This window comes from Pelecanus crispus, chromosome 10 (genome assembly GCF_030463565.1).
Source record: "Pelecanus crispus isolate bPelCri1 chromosome 10, bPelCri1.pri, whole genome shotgun sequence".
NCBI lineage: Eukaryota > Metazoa > Chordata > Aves > Pelecaniformes > Pelecanidae > Pelecanus > Pelecanus crispus.
In genome coordinates this window covers 25,329,902-25,352,917 of record NC_134652.1, presented here as the reverse complement: position 1 = coordinate 25,352,917, position 23,016 = coordinate 25,329,902, and the positions used below count along the sequence as shown (strand labels likewise).

Below are 23,016 nucleotides of genomic sequence, written 5' to 3'. Positions count from 1 at the left end.
GAGATGAGCTTTGTGAGGAAGTGTGAATCAAAAGATTGCTTTAAACTTGCAGAAAACAAATACGAAATACTGCAGTATTCCATTCTAGTAATATTGAACTCTGTGTGCTAGGTATGCCAAATAAAGAAATACTAATATTTTTTGGCACTGCAGCCTAATGAATAGAAACAGAAATCATATGAAGATTCTAGGCTTTGTGAGAGCTCAAGAAAGTAAAGAAAAGCTTCTTGTACAGAGAAGCAGCTAAAGTTTATAAAACGAATGGGACTGCATGGAGAGGAGCAGCTACAACACTGTAGCTTCAGCGCTTGCACTGTCAAAACCGCAACAGCAGTGCAGGCTGAACTGTCAGAGGACATATAAAGGCTCATCCAAATGCAAGTATATATAATCCTTGTGACAGGAATGATAGCCGTGTATCACCACAAATGGACTCATACATGGACATGAAGTGAAACAAACCCAGAATGGGATTTTATACAATAAAAGCCTGCACTGTGGTTTATTTCTGTATCCACTTAAAACTGGACTCTACTTGCCCAAAATTTAATTTGCAGCAAATACAAAAGGTTCATGCACAAGTCACTTACTCTCCCTCAAGTACAATCCTGCAATCACAATCCAGTCAACCTCACAGAATACAAGAACAACAAGGAAATGAAAACAAAACAAAAAGCCCAAACCCAAGAAGTTTGGCAAGAATTATCAGTCCTGTAAAAGGCAGGAAGGTATAAATATAACAATCAAATAAAGATCCTTATTCATTTTCAGGAATTGCTTTTGTACATTTAGATACACTCAAAAGTAAAAATTAGGTTCCCTAGGGGAAAAATCAACAGACCGTTATAATATTTACTAAAGCAGTATGACATGCTTCTAGAAAACGAAACAGGTTAAACTGATTTTTATCTTACAGCACAGTGAATTAAGCAAAATGAAGCAGTAATTTTACAAATCAACTGTTTCATCATTTGATAAATATGTAGAACTAAACTTTTCTCTCATTTCTAACAGCCCAACAAGTTTCTATCACAGTCAAAACCTCAACTTCACTACCAAAAAGCCCAATCTTACCAGGCTTTAAGAACCAGAACAGATACAGGTGCATATATTGTGTTTTTAAAAACAACATTTCTATTTAATGACCAATGACATATGGAAAAGTACACATGAAAGTTTTACTGAAGACAACCAAGCTAGAGAACTCAAGCATTTTACAACACACTTACTTCTCACAGAAGTTAAAGTATTCATCCTAAAAAAATCTTTTTTCTACGTGTGAGATTTATAGATTCCTGAAGAGATAGACAGATAGACCTTACACAAAGCTGTATGTTGGTGTCTACAGAGCATGAAATAACAGTATTATCAGCTTCTATTTGAAATACATCTAAGTTTAAATGTAGTTAGCAAAAAGGTGGTGGTGTTGGTAGGGAATCAATGGTCAGACAACAAATACCTTCTTTTCTTGTAGCAAAATAAAATAATTTCTTTTCCTTTGCAAGTTATAGGATGACCACAAACTCATCTGCAAAGATTAAATTAGTTCAAGAGAAAGAATGCATCACAGTCTGAACAAATGCTTTTCACTTACCGAATGAGAAGCAAATTCTGTACCACAAACTACATTTTCACCAGACTGCTGACAAAGCAGAAGTGTAGTGGCTTAAGGCTGCATTCTTTCCAGCCTTTCTAACTGTCAAGTGTCAAGATATATACAAAGTAATGTGAGCAGTTAACTGCTTGCACACAGTTCTTGAGACCTTCCCTTTTGTGGTTTGTAACTATCATTTTCTGAAATTACTTGTTCAGGTACATTTTTATTATTTTAGTCTAAAAACTGTTCTGGTTACTGTTACAAAGGAGACAAGTACCAGTGACTGCTTCACAGAATTCAATACAGAGCAGGTTAGATGCATTATTCACATGACAAATGAAGACTTAACATTCAGAGCATAAAATTTGTCTTCCAATAACTTTTATAAGAACATGACAATCTAGATAATGTTATTGGCAAAAAGTGTTTTAAACTATTATAAACTTGCTCTGTTCAAGTTCAGAATAATAACTGGGGTTGTGCTATATCCCATCTTCTCAGGCCAGTTAGAGCAACTTATTCTCAAGAGACCACAAGTAAATAGAAAGGGTGAACTACAAAGAAGATGGTAGTCAGTCAATTACAATATAGGAGGTAGAACACAAATAAAATTAAAATTAAAGTAGTAAATAATATATTCTGAGGGTTTTTTTGTGTGAAGACAGATTTTGGACTCACTAATCCAGATGAGGCTATGGCTGTACCATTTAATGGCATTCAGCCTCCATCCTGCAAAAGGATCCAACTACAATCTAGGAAAACAAGCCTTGAAGTTTTACTTTCCTTTCTACATGTAGGGAAGAGCAGCCACAAGCAGTTCTGTCACCACCTTTCATTTAGTTTGCACCTCACTCTCGCTACAGAGCCACTTTCTCAGTCACCTCTTGGTTCTTCATTCTGTTGGAAACTGAGACAGTCCGATTCCCAGTTAGTTATGGAAACCTCTGTCCAGAAAACAAAGGGAAAACACTATGGAAAGGTACTGAAGGACTGACTGCGTGCTCACAAAGCGGGCAGTCTGTTAGCTACAGCAGAAGCTAAAGCTAGTCTCTAGACTATGCCCAGCATGTATACAGCTACAGCCTGTACCTGTGATATAAACACATCTGCAAAGAGGAAAGGCATAAGAATAGCACCAGATAAGCTTCAATGGTACCATCAGGTCATGTTGCAAGTCATCGCAGAAATCCTAATGATTCAAACAACCCAATGTGCTTCCAGATTTTTCCAGAAGGATAAGAGGGACAGAACACCCTAATGATTTTTCCAGATCAAGTAGCACATGGCACAATAACAGACAGAGCACAGATCCAGAGAGACACAGCATATCCATATCCAGACCTTCTGTGGAATCCACAGGTTTCATAGCTGTGCCATCAGTTTTGCAGACATAACTATTGCAAACTCAACTAGAGTAACGTTTGTTAGAATGCTTTTTTTAAAAGACACCACAGAGTAAAAACCAAAGAAAAAGCCTAGAAGTACTTACCAGTTGTGCCTAGTAAGAGTTCCCCACCTCTTTTTGCAAGAAGAGATCCTAAACCTAAAATAGGGCCAATTGCTACCAAAGTAAGCTTAAAGTTCACTCCACAGTTCCAGAAATACGTGGTACTTCTCACCGCCTTTCCTAAAAGGTTGCAGAAGGCACACAATGGAACAGCTGTTGTGTTTTGCTCCAGTGACGGCTACATTTCAATGGTGGATTAAGTGGTCCAGAACCGTCCTTACCTAACTCACAGGGGTATAGTGAAGACTGTAAAGCCATACAATGATGAGACATACTAAGTATCTTTATGAACTCTAGAGCAGTCATGCTGGGTAGAATACTACAAGACACAGAACTTGAAAACTCTACAGTTACAAATTATTATCTTTGTCCTGCTGTTGTACTGCCATGTATTTTTATTTGCATTTTAATGTTCTTGCATACACCTTCAGGGCAGGAATCCCATTATCTTAACTATCTCTATTGTCATGTAATTCTACATTGCTTTAAAAAACATAAGTAATAATGAAAACTAACCGCATACAATATACACAAATTCCTTATCATCCTCCCTCTAAATTACAGTAGAAAGTTGGATCCAGTAGTACTGAGAACACATAGCTGAGAAGTTTCCTTAGATGATTTTGTTTGGAGTTTCATTGCAGCTTAAAGATTTGGGGAATAACAAATCTGTATTTAAACAAGTGTGCCTGAAGCTTTCTAACAGGTCAGACAACTCAGCAAAATAAAGCAGCAAGTATATATACAGCCATGAGCACCTATGCTTTTTTTTTTTTTTGGTAACAATTTCCACTAAGGAAGTGATGAACTTGAAGACAAAAACCAAAATACATTCCTTCTATGTAGCAATTCTTCAGCTAAAACAGTTCTTTAGCTAGAAGAAGATAGAAGTTAGAAATATCAGAATGTAGAGAATGCCTTGGACTAACACTGTCTTAGCTGTAATCACAAATAATTGCCTCTTCTTATACTAATGAGCAAGGCAAAATGGAAAGTAATTTAGACAATTCATTCAGGGTAATAGCTTTGTGAGCTAATATTACTGCCGAGAGATTCATTCTCAATTTCCTGAAGTACAATAACAGAGCAGCAGTAAGTTTTTCACTTCAGGGAGCTTTTCTATCATATGTAAATATAAACAGAATTCCCATTATCTACTGATAAAAACAACAAAGCAAGTTAAATAAAGTTTCATATGTTACAGTTTCTTGTAACAGCCATCAGCTCCCTGAATCACAAGTGTAAATGAAACACTTCACTTACTGAAATCAATGAGAAACCTTCCAAATCCTTGCCTTTGGTATTGGGGCATGATCATTATGCAGGAGACATTGTACTTCTGCTGGCAAAGCTTTTCCTGTGGGAAGGAGAAACAGATCAAGTATGTCAAAGCACTGCTGAAGTGGGCAATTGCCTGCACCTGCCACTGTCCTTGTAAAATATCCCAATAAGGTGAACAGATGTATGGGGTCAGGATCAAAGTCAAATAATTCCACATTAATATTTAATTATAAGAAGGCAGTATCAAACATACCCTTCAAAGTATTTTTTATTAGTTAACTACTCAGCATCTTAAAAATTAAATACATTGTCTAAACAGCATAATGAAGTTTAAGTGCTGTAAAGGAGGAGGACAGGAGGAAGAAGAAAATATTTTCATGCTTCACTGACCATTCTGTCAAGGATAAAAAAGTGGAAAATAATATCCATAGGCATGGTGAAGGTGTATTTCGTGCAAGTGCTACACTAAGTGACTGCTAGTTTCCATCTTTCTTTTGTCTCCTCTCTCTGAATGAATATGGGGCTGGGGTGTAGAGGAACCCCATACCCATAGAACTAAGAAGCCTTACTTGAGGCATACTAACTCTTTCAAAGCTGAATGCTTATCACCTGAATCCAAATTAAGGCAGAAAGCTCAGAAGCCAGAGCTCTTTCAGACAGAATGAAGTCATATAGCATACAGGCAATGGAGGCAAGTATTACACTGATTGTTTAAGACAACAGAAGGAAGAATCTAAACTCGGAAGCTGTTCGAAAAATGTAAGGTTATAGGTTCTTTCAGATTTATTGATAAAAAGGAAGAGCCTTGAAGCCTTGTTACCTTTAAAAGATTACACACACAGCCCCACACACGCACCCCCCAAATCAGCACTAGGTAGTTTTGAGGAAGACCAAATAAATCAGCTAAAAATATCGAGGTCAGCGTAACTGACAAGAAGTTGTGGCAAGCACATGGATAGTTTAAGACACCACCTATCACTTCAGCCTCCATACATGACACCAGACCAGTGATGACACTGACAGGATCACATGCCAGTATGTTTGTTTCCCAATATCTCTTCAGCTATGAGAGCAGATACCCATGCCATATTTTGCAAGGTTCCTTAGTTTCTATGGTATGGTGAAGTTATTTTCTCTGTACAGGCTTCCCAAACTCTCAGGACTGCTGCTAGTATGAAGTTCTCATCTGGCAATGTATTTGTAATCAGGGAAGAAAAAGAGCGCACGTTTTAAAGAAAAAAAAAAAAAAAAAAGAAAAAAAAGGGGGGGGGGGCGGGGGGAGTGGCAGGAGGCAGGATGACACACACGCAATTCAGTACTTCAGTGGAATTTGAGATGAAGGTTTTTTTCCTGAGTTTTCATAGCTAAAACATTCGTGATCATCAGATGTGACAAACAGACTGACCAAAAGCAACAGGGGTGAAGAGAAAGAAGAAAATGCATCCTTGCTGAAAGAAGGAACAAACATCAAGAGAGACTCATCTTAACACCTGCAGTACCTTAAATAAATCTACTAGAAAATACTTGCCTGTATCAGAGTTGACATATTTGTATGCCACAAGAACTTCTGACTGACATAAGAGACAGTGCAAACTGTGCCTACACATCTCACTGTTACTTTAATCCCAGCCAGGCCCACGTCTTGGAAGAATTGGTCAGACCCCCAAGAGATCACTGAAACATACAAGTACTCTGACATGATTTTTAGACTTCTTTAAATTAATATCTTCATACAAATAATTTCTTAAAGAACGAAAATTATATACTGAGGGACATGGTGATACTAGGGGCAGGAAGTACTGAATTTCTGAGTAACCATACCAATTCATCACATTTCTTATGGACAGATTGACTAATGGAAACTTTTCCTGATGCAGACACATCTAACTATACCTCACCATTATTTTTGGTCACCTTTGTCAAGGCAGTCCACATAAGTATTATCTTTGTCTGTAGCAGCCACCTATTGCTTTAAAATTCAAAGCAAAACCACAACCAATAAAGACATCCACTCCAAAGAAGGCATCCACCATAAAGTTAGGCACTGCATTCTTACACTCAGTGCAATGAGTAACTGCACTAGATCAGACTGCACACAAGAGATGAACACAGCTGGCCATTTATGTCTAAATAGCCAGCTTGAACTGCTAGCAGTATAACCATGAAACACATCAACAGTTCAAATACCTAGCACTTTTAGAAGTTAGACTCTGTACACTATTGCAGAAATGGCAGGGAGAGGAAGAAGATCTAGTTTTCACACAACACATTCTGGGTTAAAAGAAAAAACCAACCAACCAAAAAAGAACAACCCACCAAAAAACCCCCTAAACAACAAAAAAAGCCCAAATGCATGTGGCCGAATGCACATGCAATTTCTCAATTTGCATCACTGAGACAAGAAAGTACAAGTGTATTTGAAGCCATGCACATTATATTTGAGATACACAGAGGAGATTTCAAGCTTCTGCATTGCTTTTCTTTGCCGTTGGCACAAATATTAAGGAGAGGGGGAAATTATAAATGTTCAAAAAAAACCTGCTTTTTTTTTTTTTACCTTAGAGAAATATCCAACTAAATGGCAGCCTTTCTCGTCATTTTTTGTAAGGACATAGAAGAGGAATGGTTCAACATCATAATACAAGGTTTTGTGGTCCAGAAAGAGCTTAGCTAACAAACAAAGATTCTGACAATAAATTTTGCTCACATTTCCATCAACCTAGAAAGCAAGATAGATGCAGTTATTTCCAATGCCATCAACATGTTAGGACAAAATAATTTCTTGAACCAATCATATCCTAGAAGGAAACATGAACAAGATGGTGCTACAGAAAAAAAGCCACATTAAGGTTCAGAAGAGGAATGCCCCAGCTTCTTGTTAAGTAAGAATTCTCCAGCTAGTACTAACTACTTTGCATTTGTAAGTATACTCTGAGGATCTGGATTCATTAAACAAAGTAACTTCACCTTTTAATTGTTCAAGTGAGACTTACCTCTTTCACTTCATCCCGGGAATGAAAATGAATGACTGGCAGAGAACAAAAATGTACTAGTTAAAACTACATTAAACTGTGGTTTGCTAGAAGGCAGTGGTGTACAACAATTAAAAAAAAAAAAAAAAAAACACAAAACAAACAAATTAAGTGTATTATGTTGAATCCTTAAGGTGTAAGGCCAATGAATGAGTTGCCAGTTACACATCAATCACAGCAATGTTTTAGATAAATTAGACAAAATTTCCATGCTAGACTAAAATGCTATTGAGCAAGAGAAGTAAATTTTCAGGCTAAGTACTACAATTAGTCTAGGTATGTTACCAGTGTAAAGAGTCAAGCTGTGACTCAGACAGCTACAGAAAAGCCAGACACAGATGCAGATTTCCTAGATCAATTAGTTACTCCCTGAAAGGCACAGCTCGGTCAAAGGCAACAGCATTTTTGAAATCATCTTAATAGGAAGGTTTGCTTGTAGTGATGTTCTTTGATAAAGTCACTAGCTGTATTTCATTCAGAGACAGCCAAATGGTATGCACTCTGTGCCAAAAAAGAAGCCATATTCTATTCTAACTTGTTTTGAGTAAGAATCCTAGTTACAAATCTGAGTAAAACCCAACCTTTTGGATATATTTAGGGAATTCAAGGTGAATTCAGCAGTATAGTTGCATTATCTGGATTAAAGAAAAAGCATGTAATGCACAACTACTGCTCCTAAAGGTATCAGAATAAACTTGCATACAGCACTCAAGAACCAAATACATTAAGCTCTCATACAACTCGCTTCATTTGTCCAGATGCTTTTTATTCTTTTTCACACTTATTAGCAAGTGTGCAAATGAAATACAAACATTAACCATGTAGGAATCATCACTAGGTAAGCCATTAGCCTGAAAATCCAAATTATGTAAGCCATCTTCTTCAGTAAGAACATTTGTACAGAAATGTAAGTAATTCCTTAAATTCCAGGCAAACACAGCTTGTTCATCAGTTTTAAATGGGGGGGGGGGGGGGGAGGGCAGCAAGGGGATTAAAAATAGAGGGAGCACAACTTCAGAAGCAAGCATCTGTCAAAGATTTCTTGCATACAGCATAGTAGTAAACTATGTCAAAGTCTTCTCTCAAATCTGTCAAAGTCATGCTATGGGCAGAGGTACATAAATCTTACACACCAAACTCATTTCTATTTCTCTCAAAATCAGGAAGCATGAAGGAAACCACAAACCCTTCCCTTCTGTCAAACAGAAAAAGACTGCACAGAATTCCTGAAAGTATCTGTGAGGAAGGACATCAACTGATGAGTAAGTTTCTACAGTTAGAATAAAAACTGACATTAATTTGAAATAAAAACCCCACTTTGTTTCAGAAGTCTTAACATCAGGTTCTTCAATAAGCATGTAAATAGAGAAAGGGAATAAAAGCAGTAGAGAAAGAGTCAGGACATTGCTTTCACATGCACCTTGTTTTCCATGTGTTTTTTGTGTCAATCCCCCACACACCCCTACCCCTGTTCTCAGAGCTGTACTTTATTTTTTAAGAAAGTTTGATTCACATGTTGGCAGTAGCTAATGAAAATGAACTGGAAAGCAGGATTTGCCTATCACAGCTCCCAACACCTGCTAATAGAGAAAATGTAAGGTATTTTGGACTGACTAGGACAATTTCGTTTCTTGATAGGAAAAGAGTTAAAGTCTGTTTATAACTTAAGTCTTTTGCTGGCAGATCTACAATCTTTGTAACAACTGCCCAAGTCAGGAAGGAAGCAATCTTGATGCAGATAGCTTTTTTTTTTTTTTTTAATAGCACAAAAACAAACAAGTGAACCAAATATTAAGATCTTGTTCTAATTTAAGGACGTCAAGGCTGCATCTGCCATTGTTTGAACAGATAATGGCAATGACCAAGCACGACAGACATTTATACAATATGAAAACACAAGTTTCAAGTAGAATCTATGATACCCACAATTAAGAAGTTATCAACTTACACATCTAAATACTGCTGTTGATAAACAGCCTCAAAAGAAGCCCTAGTAACCCCACCAGCCTTTTCTGTTAATGTAAGCTGTAACAAGTCTTTGAGACATAGGAACATGGAGGTTAATGCAAAGCTTTAGTAACTGCAGGCATGCTATTTGAAACACAGAATTCTGTTCTCCAGGATATCCTTAAAACCCCAAACTTCAACAGAAGTTGCCTCCCAAGAGAATAATTTAGATTATAAAAGAATACATATCCACAAGCTCAACTCTGGACTTTCTAAATTAAAGGCAGTGTGTTCTGGCCAAATTTGGACTGAACCTTCATCACTCAACGAGGATGTTCCAGGGCAAGTTTCTCAAACATCCAAAAGGAAGCCAAAAGCACTTAGTAGCTACTTTTGTATTTTTAGAACAATACACAAGAAACTGTTTTGCTTGCTTTTATACACTGGAAGCATCTACATTATCATTAATATTCTCCCTACACCCAAGATACTCAAATAGCCAGAAGTGAATGGGTGCAAGAGGTATTTTTGCAGAGAAGGGAAAGAATCCAGTCAAAGCACTTCCATTGCAGTCCCCATCTAAGATGCATGCTATACAAGTATCTTAAAACATATGCATGAAGCACAAGTAAAGAAAGTAAGAATTGTGAGAGAACATGGCAGGACAGAACAGCACAGGGAAGATGAACTTGTTTTTGCAGTGTAAGAAAAATTTCCAAGGAAGTATTTAAGTATGCTAAAGTTTTCACTAGTTCTACAACTGGTCTGTAATGTCTACAAACTGGTTACTTTCAGAAATTTAGATTTTGATATACCTACCTCAAATACTGAAAGGTCATTTCTTCTGTAGATTTCATTGGCTGGAGGATGAAACCAGCCACATTTCTTTGAGTGCCTTAACAAAATGTTTTTACTTTTCATGTATTTAAGACAGAATTCACACAGGTAAAGCTTTGGTAATCTGTATGAAAATTAGAAAGATATTTTATACAAAAAATTTGTTAAATTCTGTAAACAAAAAATTTACCACAAAGTGAAAGGCCCTCCCCATTTAAATATAAGGTACCAGGAGCAAATGCTGCTCAAGTTTAAGAAAAAAAAAATGTCACATTGGAGTGAATGATTAAACATACACCTCAGCCATTAGAAAAGGAAGATAAGAAAAGATCAGATTCAACCGATCACAATGAACCTAATTCAACAGAGTTGGACTGTGGTCAGCTGTTTTGTGGTCCAGACTCCCATAGATCCCACTTACTTCCCTGTTCTCACATTCCACCTAAGCTTTTGCTGTGGTCTCTATCAAAGTAGGCACACTGGAGTCATACCTCAAATTTCACCCTCCTTCTTCCAGTAAAGACAAAGGAGGCACACAGCAGAATAGAGGGAATCTCCTTCTCTTTAGTTTTCCTTATTTTGTACATGGGGAAGGCTAGCACATGTGGGTTTTTTCCACTGTCTTCGAAATACTTGGGTGGGACAGCAAACTGTAGTAGGATTGTACCCACCTCACCTCCATCTAAAACACCACTTTGCTTGAACAGAGAAGCCCATCCAAACAGTTTTGCATATAGGCAAAAAGTCTCCCTTCCACACACCTCCACAACACAGGCAACACAGATGGCTACTCCTCTGGGAAGGATTCAGTTCAGACTACATACAAATAAGCCACATGCTCCATGGAAGACAATGCTGACAAGTATTCTACATACCAGAAACTGCTCCTTTCAGTGAATTTTATTGCTATTTACCTTCATTTTTAAATTACTGAAGCAGTGGAAGACTGCTGCAGAAATTAATTAGTCTACAAAGTGTTAGAGCAGAGGACAATCTTTATCGGCTCTGAAGCTACTAGCACATCCTGGGATAACACTGGGATCATAGCCATGGTTTACACTACTCCAGTATTCTAAGTAAGTTTATCAAGAACAAAAAAAGCAGTTTGAACTCGTTGTTCCATGATGTAACCCCACCACACTCAGAGCCAAGAACCACACTGCATCCCTACAGATGCCATCCCACTGTTGCCTCATACTAATAATTATCCATCATTATGCCTCTATCTGGGATTAATTTACTTGATGGAACAGGTAACTCTCTCTTTCACAATATGACATAAATTGAGGGAATAAAAAAGTAACTGAAAAAATATTAACACTATAAAAACAGTGGTAATAAGAGGAAATAGAAATGTTCTCCATGCTTTTTTTAGCCCTTGATTTTTGTATTATAATTTCACAATATATCCCTCATTTCTACCATGCAAAGATGATGATTATCTAGGAACGAGAGGGATGGAGACAAAAGGCAGTTTACAATAATGCTATGCAAAAGCATTTTGGAACAGACCACGTAACTTTGTTGCTTACTACAGTAGTAGAGCTTGATAAACATAAGTTCTGAAAAACTCCATGTGTGCCATAGATCCAATGGATTCATAAGACATTTATTTTTAGCACATGCAAAAATCAGCAGAGATCTGCTGAGCACACATACTAGTTAGTTCATGCCCTCTGCCTGACTCGGAGGTGCGCCCTAGCAAAGAAGGGCAGAAACAAGATGCTGTCGCCACAACTTGCTCACTTTGACTGTATTTATCTAGCATGTTCAGACTTCTCCCTGGTCCCTAGAAAAAGGAGGTTAACAAATTCTGGATGACAAACAAGATTAATTTTCTAAATGGTCAGAAGTTGGACATACCTGGTCGCAATGGGTTAAAAAAAAAAAAAAAACAAAAAAAACCCCAACCCAACAATCCAACCAAACAAAATCCAAAAAAATGCCCACCACCGAAACAAACAAAACCAACAGAACAACCAAAAAACCCCAAAACCCCAAACAAAACCATGCCAATACACACTGCAAGATTATGTTTACACAGGACTAGGAAAATCAGTCTTTTTAATGCATCTTTGATTAGAACTAGTTAAAAAAAAAAAAAAAAGACAAGACAAATCCTTGTTCTCACTTATAATTACAAAAGCATATTTACTTCTAAAAGTTGTAAATTATAAACAATTACAAGAGAGTAAGAAAATAAATTACAATTATCACATTGGCAAAAATTCCAACAATGTAAGACAATCTTGACAACTCGCTACCTTGCATATTCCTGTGGGTAAGGTGAAGAGTACCAGGTCTGGATCTCGTATTTTCCAAACTCAATTACTGAAGGGTATCGCCCACTTGTTTCACCAGTGTTTTTACACCCAATTTTCTGTCAGGTGCAATAAAAGCAAAATATTAGTTACAGAAGTAGTAAATGGAAAATTAGCTTTCTATCATCAATTTCACCCAGTGAAGGTGTGAGAAACCTGAAGTATTCAAATCAGTTACTTAAGTTCTTCCAACCTGGACAGACAGAGGACAGAGTTTGCAAACAGCCAAATATAAACAGTGAAAATGTCCTTCAAGGTGCCAAACAACTAAACATGAAGTTACATGAGCAGTGCTTACAAGTAAGCGCATACAAATAGATGGTGCATGGCCCAGCCAAATAAGAGGCACAACTCCCTCAGTTCTCTTCTCCTGCAGCACCTAGTGCAAGGACTTCTCTACAGTTCTGGTTCAATTCAAAGCTGTCCTTTTGTCAAAACAATGAGGGAGAAGGCATCACCAGAACCCTTCTAGAGTCCTTGAAATTTACCTCATAACAGTAAACAGTATACTAATGCACACTAATCTCGGCTATCATACTGAAGTTGAGCTGATCAGAAAATGACTGCTAGACTCTAAAGGGCTGGCAAAGTACAAAAAAGGAAGGGGGGGGGGGGGGGGCGGGGGGGAGTAATTTCAATGCCACAAATTTTAGAAGTCTTAGCACCTAATGTTTTTGGACTGCATGTGAAACACAAAAGAAAGGAGGAGGTAGGAACCATTTCCACGAGCAAATGGAAGCACAAATTAATAATGAAGTTTAATATTTAAACTTGGTTTGAGTTTGTTGGTTAACACACTCGGAATTAAGAGTATAAAAAGGTCAGTGCATTGACCCATAGCAGGCAATGGTCAGTTCTCATACACTAAACCTGAAAAAAAATCAAGTCACTTCCATTACTGAAAAAAGTACAAGACATACTCATTTATGATGCAATTTTAGAAAAAGCAGCAGTTGAAATATTACGTGCACCCTTCTGACCCAGGTTCTCAAAGACACTGGTTGCTCATTTCATAGACAGAGAAAAGTAAAAGTTTGTTTTGCTATAGAAAGATTCAGCTGCCATGTCCAGCTTCCTTGGTGCAAAAAACCCAAAACAAACCAACCAAACAAAAGAAACCTCACAACTCAGTCCCCACAAGGTTTATATCAGCACTACAACCTTAAAGAGCATTAACACCAGCTGGTATAAACAGTTTTAGTCAGATTCAGCTCAAATATTTTCAACTGCTAGAAAAAACCTATAGTATTTAAACTCAAAGTGTGTTAAATCATTGGGTAAAATGAAGATATGAACTCACTAAACACAGTTTCCTACCAAACAGCATTTGCTGGGACAGACTTAACTTTTCATAGTGGCTGCTTTATCCACAGAGGAAAATCATCAGGCACATTCTTACCAACCAACATCCTCTCAGTCCTGACAAGGATGTCAGCTATACTTAATCTCTATGCTTATCAGTGGTAGTCCTGCGTCCAAAATGCTCAAGTATATCTTTCAAAATCTATCCCAAGTGTTAGTTATCATCTGACCCATTCCAGGGCGATGCCTTGTCTCCTATCTAGGAGAATGTAACTGTGTACAGTGTCTCCCAAATTAAATGCACAGCAAGCATGACACATTAGATCAAGAGGAATATATTAAAAATGAAGATGACAACACATGAAAATGAACCAAGTTTTTATTTACAGAAATAACTACAACATGATTCTTACCTCCATGGAAAGTTCTCGAGCCTGCTTAAATACTTCCAAATCCTCCTGTGTAACAGTGTCCTTGCTTCCCACCAGAAATACATCCGTATTTTCTTGTTTGATGCTTAGTTTGATTTCAGTATCTGTTATTTAAAACCAGCAAAAGATTTATTCACAGACATGAAGGTTACACATGCCTTACCAAAGTGATACTCCTAAATATGATTGTAGAACTATGGCGGTTATGACTCCCCACTTTAACTAAATTTGGGATTACTAAGTAACAGAAATGAAGCCTTCCCCCCTTCTTGTTTTGTAGTTTGCTGTTGCATGAGCTATTTTTGATACTTGCTTGTCTGTCTGTATAAGCCTTTACAGTTCAGTTCTACTAAATTAGTTTTGAACCTCATGGAGTATATTCTATCACTAGAACTATGCCACCTGATACATTCCAGTATACTCTACAAGGTAAAAATAAGAGAAAAAATTGCCCTTAAAAGTTGGAGACCAATGCTAAGCTAAGTCTACATTCAAACATTATATATATTTTTTCTTAAATAAAAGTAATTATAAAAAAGGTAGTTCACAGCAGTACAGATCAAGTGTTGTGGAGACTGTAGCAGGATGGAACTGTTCATGAAAAAGCAATGGAGCAGAGGGAAATGAATTGAAATGCCCACCATTATAAGCACTGACAGCACACAATCACGATGACAGCACTACTGCCAGAGAAAGGGCAAGGGAAGAACAAGGAAGTAGCATGAAAAGTGGCTACTCATGCGGTACTACACAGCCATAAGCAACATTATGAAGGCATTTGGGGCTCCTAGTGTCACTACAGATGCAAAAAATAATAAAAAGGTGGTGTGGTATTAGTCAGAAAAAACATTCTGGAGATTTAGTCAGCATTAGATAAAAAGTCTCGTTGCTTTTGTATGAAAGTGAAGTAAGAACAAGAGAAATAGCTAAGACCTATGTGACAATATAAGAATTTTGGTTTTGGACGGGACGCAGGTTTGGTTGGCGCTTTGACCTTTGCTTACCATCATCCTGATCAGGTTTAATCCTTCCGTCTGCCAAGCTCCCCTTCCCTGGTGAGGGGGTCCCCATCTGAGGGGTCACCTTATACTTTAATCTGCCTAGAATCCTGTGCTTTTTAAGGAAAGTTGTTCTCTTGAGGTGAGCAATTGCTTTAAAAGCATGTCCTCTAGACACACCCCATCCAGAGGTACAGGCATGAGAAATAAACCTACTCCTAACCTCTTTCTTTCCATAGAAATGGCTATTAGATTTTGATGTGGAAGATAATTCTGGTTTACGACGCAAACGTTTGGGTGGTGCATAGCTTGGGTGTCCCTTTTTTCGAGACTGTCCCTGAGTGGTATAGATATGAGAGAGTCCATCAAAGAGTCCCTTTAGCTGACTGTTATTAGGAAGGCTACTAAAGGAGGGTACGCTTGACTGACTGGAAGAACTTTGGGGAGAGTTAGAAGAAGTGGAAGTGCTGGATTTTTGCGAACTGGGGCTCTGACCAGAGATGGGGGTTGGGGGTAGAAGTGAAGAAGGTGGAGGTTTTAGCTTTTGTGTGGTACCTGTAGCCAACACAAGAGAAGTGCATGACTGTTTCTGAGAGACCTTTTTCCTTGGACGATAGTGCTTTGAAAAGTCTATTATTTCACCTCGTGATCTGCGACCATCAGGTGATGGTGTAAAGAACTTAGTAAGGCCATCAATGAGCCCTTTGGTTTTCTTGTTAACTTTAAGTGTAGAGGCAGATATGTAGGTGGAGGTGGTGGTGATTTTGGTGGTGGCACCAGGCCGAGTGGGGTCTGTAACAGGCAATCTGCTGCTTGAATCCTTCACAGATGCAGCATGACCAGATGAAGGTGTGGTACAGACTTTAGTCTTTTGACCCCTACCAGGTGACCCCCTTCCTGTGAATGCATTCACGGATCCTTCATCACTGGTTACAGACCTATGCAAAAATTTGGAAAATAAAAATCAGCATTAAAAATCTACAGCTACTGCCAAATAGTACTACAGTTTATACAAGCTACTTATGCCACTGTACTTTAAATATTTTTTAAGAAATGTAAGGACATATACACTTTGGAAATGCATTTCACACTATGACATAACATCCAACTATTATCTTTGTCATTTTTTCTTTTTGCGTCGTCCACCCATCCATCCCCCCCCCTACTTTTCTTTAAAAGACAGTCCACAGTACATATAAATAGAAGCAGCTGGGATGGCAAGATCTCCCAAATATACAGCCTCCCCACCTACTTTTAGGCATGGCAAAAATGTGCTGCTTTGGAAAACACCATCAGTGCACTGTGTCTGAATACATTCTACCTGATGGAGTAACTGCTCCATCACCACAAAGTTTGTTCTACACACAAAGGAGATGCACATGTTCAGCGTTAATAAATTACTGCATATCAAAACACTTCAGACTACATTTGCTTAAGCCGTAGAGAAAGTCTATTAGTCCTTTAAAGCAATACAGTCAGTTTTCAAGAAACTGCTATTTTTTCCACACTGGATTACATATGTTAACACTAGTAGTAAAAATTACCGCCAAAGACCTAAAAGAAAAATGAGGTTGTTTATGAAGAGCATTACAACAAAACCAAAGAAATACACTGTTTCTTTTAGAAATTGTAACAATAGCAAAAACAAAAGTAGCAAAGGAAAGGAAAAAGCAAAACTGTAAGATCAAGTGGTATTTGCAGAAAAACCATAAACTATTCAGACCTAATGTGGAAGGTGTTAAGAAGGAAGTGTGGTGAATGTTATTTAAATGCTAGGAAGAGAAAGGGCATGCTGAAAGCCAACATTTGTGACAGAAGTAGTACAGGTTTAGCTGGCCACTAGTGACTGAGAGGAGGAACAACACTGAAAGATATGCTGAAGAGTAGTATATTGTAAGTATATAGAAACAGAATGTGTAAAAATTTGCAGTAAAACAAACAGGTATCAAGAAGCATGATCAAACTGCAAAGCCAAACAAAGCTATGTAGTTGCATCAAATGCTTCCATTCCCTTTTCCATCCTGCTCTTTGAAGTTAGCTTATTTACTTTTCAGTGGAAAGTTTTCTTCCACAGATTTTGCCTTCTTAATTGAGATGCTGAAGTAATTAATTCCAACAGGTTACTTCTAATTAGAGATTGAACAGCCTGGGGCTACCATCTGGTTTACTGAACTCCAAGGGCCCACCAGTTTAAGAACTAGCCCCTTTTCCACTCACACATCCTTAAATTTGGTTAGCTCCTAAGAGGCAACAAAACCAAAAACTTCTAAGTCTTTTGAATCCCTTGGTGCCATAAGCTTATGTCCATCGTAAGACCTATTCTCACTACCAGATGTAGTAATCACCATCAGTGCCAGAGGCCAACACACACCTGGTTTTAGTTAATCCTACACAGTAATTTGCCTATGAAGGGCTTCCTACAGATGGTCAACAGGCAAAAAATTATTCCAGTACTACTGGACATATTTTCTTTGTACTACACAAAAAGAACTAAGTGGCATTAGCTAACCTTCCTGCATTTCATGTGACCACACACTTTTATGTATGACACTGTTGTCTTCTGTACCCCACGATCACTTTTAAATAGGAAGAGTCTCTTCTCTTATCCCATCTCCTAACCACTATTTTTCCAAAACAGGATTACTTTGCTTTATATATATATTAGACATTGAAGTAATAGGAATGTGCCCACAGTATTGCAAATATTTCTTATACAAAGAACCCCCAAAGTACTACTGTAACATGCTCTTGTGGCTCACTTGCCACAAAGAAAAGAAAATCTCTACAGAAATATTCATAATCATCATGCAATGCTAAAAGAACTTCTGCGTCCTTTAGCATGACATTTATTTTAGAAGTTGTAGCTCAGAATCCCATTAGCAAAATGTAACAGTAAAACCCTCACAATCTTTCCAACCTTTCTTTTACATGCATGAGGAAGGAAGAAAAGCAGAATTACTGTGTCAGACCGACATTCCTGCTCAATCCACTGGGGAAACCCAAATCTGGGATATGTTTTTAGAGAAGTAAGATGGCAGTACTGTATTAGAAACCTAACCTCCAGTTGAAGGCTTAGGAGTTTTCAAAGGGGTAAAATCAGAGGTGTAGCTAGAGCCAGAGATGTAGCTAGAGATATAGGGAATGTTTTTATTATGCACACAAAATGATATATAGGAACTTCAGTTAAAATACTGAAAGTCGTATGGCTATTTCATTGACCTTCAAATTCCTAAGTTTAGTCAGGAGGAGAATGGAGAAGTAAAGAATGTTTCACCCACTCTTCCTTGAACAGCATGCTCTCATGAGCCACTGCAACTACATTTTTCACTTTCACGTAGTGCCACACTTCATCCTTGTCCTGTACTACTTTCCTAGAGCAACGTACACTGAACCTTAGGACAAGGACCAAAAAGGCAAGACAAGATATCCTGGCAGAGAGAGAGGAGAAAGAGAATATAGCAAGCTGCACAGCACAAGTACATCAACTTGACTAGAGTACTGTACTCTAGTACTGTGAGTATGTTTATTTCCTTCTGTTTTCACACACTGGCTCCACTGGCTCCAGAAATCCTTATTTGGCAAAATGCAAAGTTTTACAGCAGCTACCATGCAACTCTGAAGAATACCAGACAGGTGTTTAAACTATAGAGAAAAATGGTTGGGTAACAGCCACATGACAGAACAAGTAGTAGGTAGAGCCAGAAAGTTTTTCAGCTGCTGAGTTGACATGGCCAAACAGATAATTAACTAGGAGGAGAAGAAAGGCATATGTGAATAGGAACATGTGATGGGGGGCAACATGCTACTGGAGTTCACACAGAACCTGTTCCTGTTTCACACTCAGTGTAATGTCAACTCAGCATTTGAACGCTACTTAAGCAATCCTCCAACCAAGCCTTAAGATGTCTAACTACAGTGTTCCCTGGAAAGACAGATGCCAAAAGAATTACAGCACTCTCTTGTCTTAGATAAACACATTTCCTGAGAAGCAAGAGGAATTGCAACCTCTTTCCCTAGTAACCAGTGGCAGCTTAACAGCAGAATTCAAGCAATAATTTTTTCCAGAGTACCACTGAAACAAGAACTTCTGTAGTACTTGCATAGTTTGCTTTTTGGAACGGGTTTTGTGAGCTGATATCAACTAATGAAGTCACTTTTATACAACTTTTGAACAGGTCTTTAAGCAGAACAGTTTCCTGAAGTTCGATATAAGTAACTCATTATTATCCACTTCATGTAGATTCTGTATGCACTTCAATTACTTGAAGTTACACTTAAAAGATAGTTGTGGCATATGTTATAATAGACCTTTATTTGCTATAGGTACAAGTTTTGTTAAAAAATTATGGGATCTAGAAAAAGAAGTTACAAGAATTTTTTTCATGACCTTCTGATGTGACACAAAAAGTACCCACTATAATTAAGAAGCTATTGGGCTGAAAGGCATATACTAGAATACTCGTCACCTATGCCCTCCAACTTGAAATACAGTTGAAAACTGTAGTTGAACCTGCATCAACTCTTATCTGACTACATTCTCAGAAACATTAAAAAAGAAATTCAAAAGAAACCTACAACATTCGTTGCTTTAGTTTATTTTTCGGTCGTCCAATAGGTTTTGCATATCGTCGCCTTATTTGGGCAGCTTTCTCATGAAGTAGCTTTCTCCCTTTCTTCTTTGGTCTACAGACCTGGCAAATCCACATCCCTACATAAAGGAAAAAAAGTTTAATTTTACACAGTTTACTTAATCTGTACTGCAGGTGTCTACCAAGATACATGCCAAGTGCACAAGGTCAACAAATTATCTTATGAACATGACACAGGAAAGGGGAAGTGGACAGAGGAAAATGATCCACTTCTACCCATACTTCAAAATTTTTCAAAGCAAAGTGCTCATGGAAAGGGGAAAAAAAGAGGCAACAAGGATCACAGAAAAGATTGTGAGCAAATGGGTTCTTCGAAGAATTTCTGTTCTACCTTGTCCCTCCTTACACTACCTAGATCTTTCTTCAGACACAGTTAAGAAGGGGGAAAAAGATTACATATGCGTTACAAAGCAATCTGAAAGATTACTAAAGAAAATACCGGATCACACCTCGGTATGTTTGTTTTAATATACAACTTGAATTTGGCACCCTTTTAACTTTAGATGACCATGTCTGAACATTTATTTATTATAGATAAGGCTGGGGAATTGGAGATTTTAAAAAAAGCTGGGAAAAGGCTTCAGTGTAACATTAAGATCAAATAAGGAAAGCCATAAAGATGTGAGAGCAGAAGTGAGAGGTGCTATGTATCAGAAATCTAGATATTAGAGAACCTGAAGACACAGGTGTTTTGTTTGCCTGTTTTTTAAATTACTCTTACAAAAGGCATGAAGAAGCAGGCTCTTTCACCTGCTCTAAGGATTTCTTTGTCAGTGTATATACTCCAAACATTTTAACAGCCTTGGTAAAACTTCACCTTTAATAAACTGGCCAACAACTCAATACACAGTGAATTCATCTGGTCAACTGACCACAGACCTTTACTATTCTCCTGAGGGGAAAAAAAAAAAATCTCAAGTAAAGAAAAATAAAAGTATTGGCTTTGACATGATTGAAATCATACTGTTTACCAATGCAAAAAATAATTAGCATGCTCAAGAGCTTCCTGTCACTTAATATGAGAAAAGACTGCGAATGAAAGTATTTTCATTGAAAGGATTTTTATTATCACCTTTTGGCATTCGGGAAAGTGGTGGGTCACAGCACTCCATGTGGAACCCTCTATCACAGGAGTCGCAAAAAAGCATGTTATCCTGAAGGGAAGTGGGGGGGTGGAGGGGAAGGAAGAGGAAGAAGAAAAAAAGACTTAATACAGCATTGCTTGAAGTTGTACATCAGTGATTTGTATTTGCACAAGTGCTAAGCATAGAGCTATGGCAAACAAAGATAAGTCAGATAACACTCAACAGTCTAACTTACTGCATTTTTGCCTTGGATCCTACATGCACTGCATGTCTTGCATTCAATACACTGCCATCTTAAGGCCTTCACATTTGTTGTTAACTCAGGACAGAATTTCAAGCATGATGGATGTCCTAAAAAAACCAAAATATTTAAAGCTTGAGATTTAAGATTGGTAAGATTGATTCTTAAGTTCAACAGGATGTAGCCAGCATCACCAGAACCCTACAAGCATCAGCTGTTTTCAGAATTTTGCAACACATTATTTAACTCACCTACTTCATACAAAGATACAGAATAAATGCCATAAAACTCATTCATGAAGAGAGGTAGAAAGTTGACTTCTACTGTAACTGACACCTGTGAATAGTCTACACAAGCACCTGAAATTGAATTTTTATTTTCACTAGGTTATTTCCATAGCATATTAAACTGCCATTGGTTCTGAAAAAGTATTTTTACAAACTTGAACCCACTCCACTTTCATAGCAGTGCAACATAATCTTTAGATAAAACCGTATCAGTTATTTTTCTAAATATACTAAGTATCTACCAGAGAAACTTAATATTCAAACTATATGCATTTTTAATTCCAACTTATTACTTAATTATGTATAAAGAACAATTTCAGAGCAGTAAGAAGGAAAAAAAAGAAAAGAAGCAGGCAATTGGCAGAAGAAAAGCTTACTGCAAATGAAGATTTAAAACGGTGGAGGGGTGGGGAAGAATAGCTGGACTACCACCTCCCATGAAACTGTATTTTATTCCCTGGCAGGACTGTCCTCTTCTCTTGGTAGTCCAGAAGACCTACATGGCTTTTCCAGTTACTACAAGGTATGAGACAACTGAACACATACACCACCTTAGGCAACACCAGCTGTGATTTTTCACATCTTCAACCACCTCAGACTGTACCCTTAATCCAGAAAAGACAAAAGCAGTGCTAAATAGGAAGGGATAAACCTTCCCAGGGAAACACTTTTTGCCAGTATTGTATTCAGAGATTATCAAGAACATCAACCCACAAGTTATCAGAGATAAGAATCCCTGATGCCACACTGCACTTAGAGATGGCTGCAGTGATGTCATGCGCACAAAGGATGCTTTCTTCTCACTGTCAGAGTCAGGATATGTGCTTTCTTCCAGGTAATGGTCTAGTCATAGCAATTCAGACTTTCTCCATCTGCTGTTTCTCAGTCCAAGACTGAGCTAAACCACCACAAACAAGAATACAGGCTAATCCATGAGCATTTGCTATTTTCACTTTCTAATGGACTGAGGCATGAATGGCAAAGATGACTGATGGAATGCGAAGGCCACTTTAATAAGTGCAAATTTCAGATTTTATTTCACTTTATTTTATGTACTCACAATTTAATCCACTTTTTGCTAAACTTTAAAAGAGAATTTGATTGTGTAAATATTACTGCTTTCTATTTTGAGAACATGCTATATAATTTATTAGTAAAGAACAATCAATAATAAATTCAAAGAGTAGTTGCAAAAAACAAAGATATTGAAAAAGCACTGCCATTTGATTCTTAACATACAGTTTAAGATACATGAACAAATTTTTGTGGTTAAAACCAAGTATGCAGTTAAAGCAACTATATTTCTTGAAAGTGACAAATATACCCTGTAACTGCATAGTGGAGTTTGATGCTACACTGTTCCCTTCAATAAAGCTTAACAAGTGCTTCATTTAAAAAAAAAAAAAAAAAAATCTTCTAAGAAATAAGAAAAAAGCTCCCTAGAGTGTATGATATTAATAATCAATATCACAGAAAGGCTTATTTCATCAACCATGACTTA

The 23,016-nt window shown here is 37.5% G+C and overlaps 1 protein-coding gene across 1 annotated transcript in view; it reads right to left on the bottom strand.

Annotated features, from left to right (window-relative positions):
* Positions 1–23,016, bottom strand: part of KAT6B (lysine acetyltransferase 6B) — a 112,355-nt gene that overhangs the window by 27,418 nt on the left and 61,921 nt on the right. The window contains exons 3-11 of the mRNA XM_075717609.1: positions 21,223–21,338; positions 20,975–21,056; positions 19,829–19,961; positions 15,260–16,191; positions 14,238–14,359; positions 12,466–12,581; positions 10,184–10,325; positions 6,943–7,104; positions 4,368–4,461 (exon numbers count right to left, since the gene is read on the bottom strand). Coding sequence (XP_075573724.1) covers positions 4,368–4,461; positions 6,943–7,104; positions 10,184–10,325; positions 12,466–12,581; positions 14,238–14,359; positions 15,260–16,191; positions 19,829–19,961; positions 20,975–21,056; positions 21,223–21,338 — 1,899 coding nt within the window. The remainder of the gene's footprint in view (positions 1–4,367; positions 4,462–6,942; positions 7,105–10,183; positions 10,326–12,465; positions 12,582–14,237; positions 14,360–15,259; positions 16,192–19,828; positions 19,962–20,974; positions 21,057–21,222; positions 21,339–23,016) is intronic.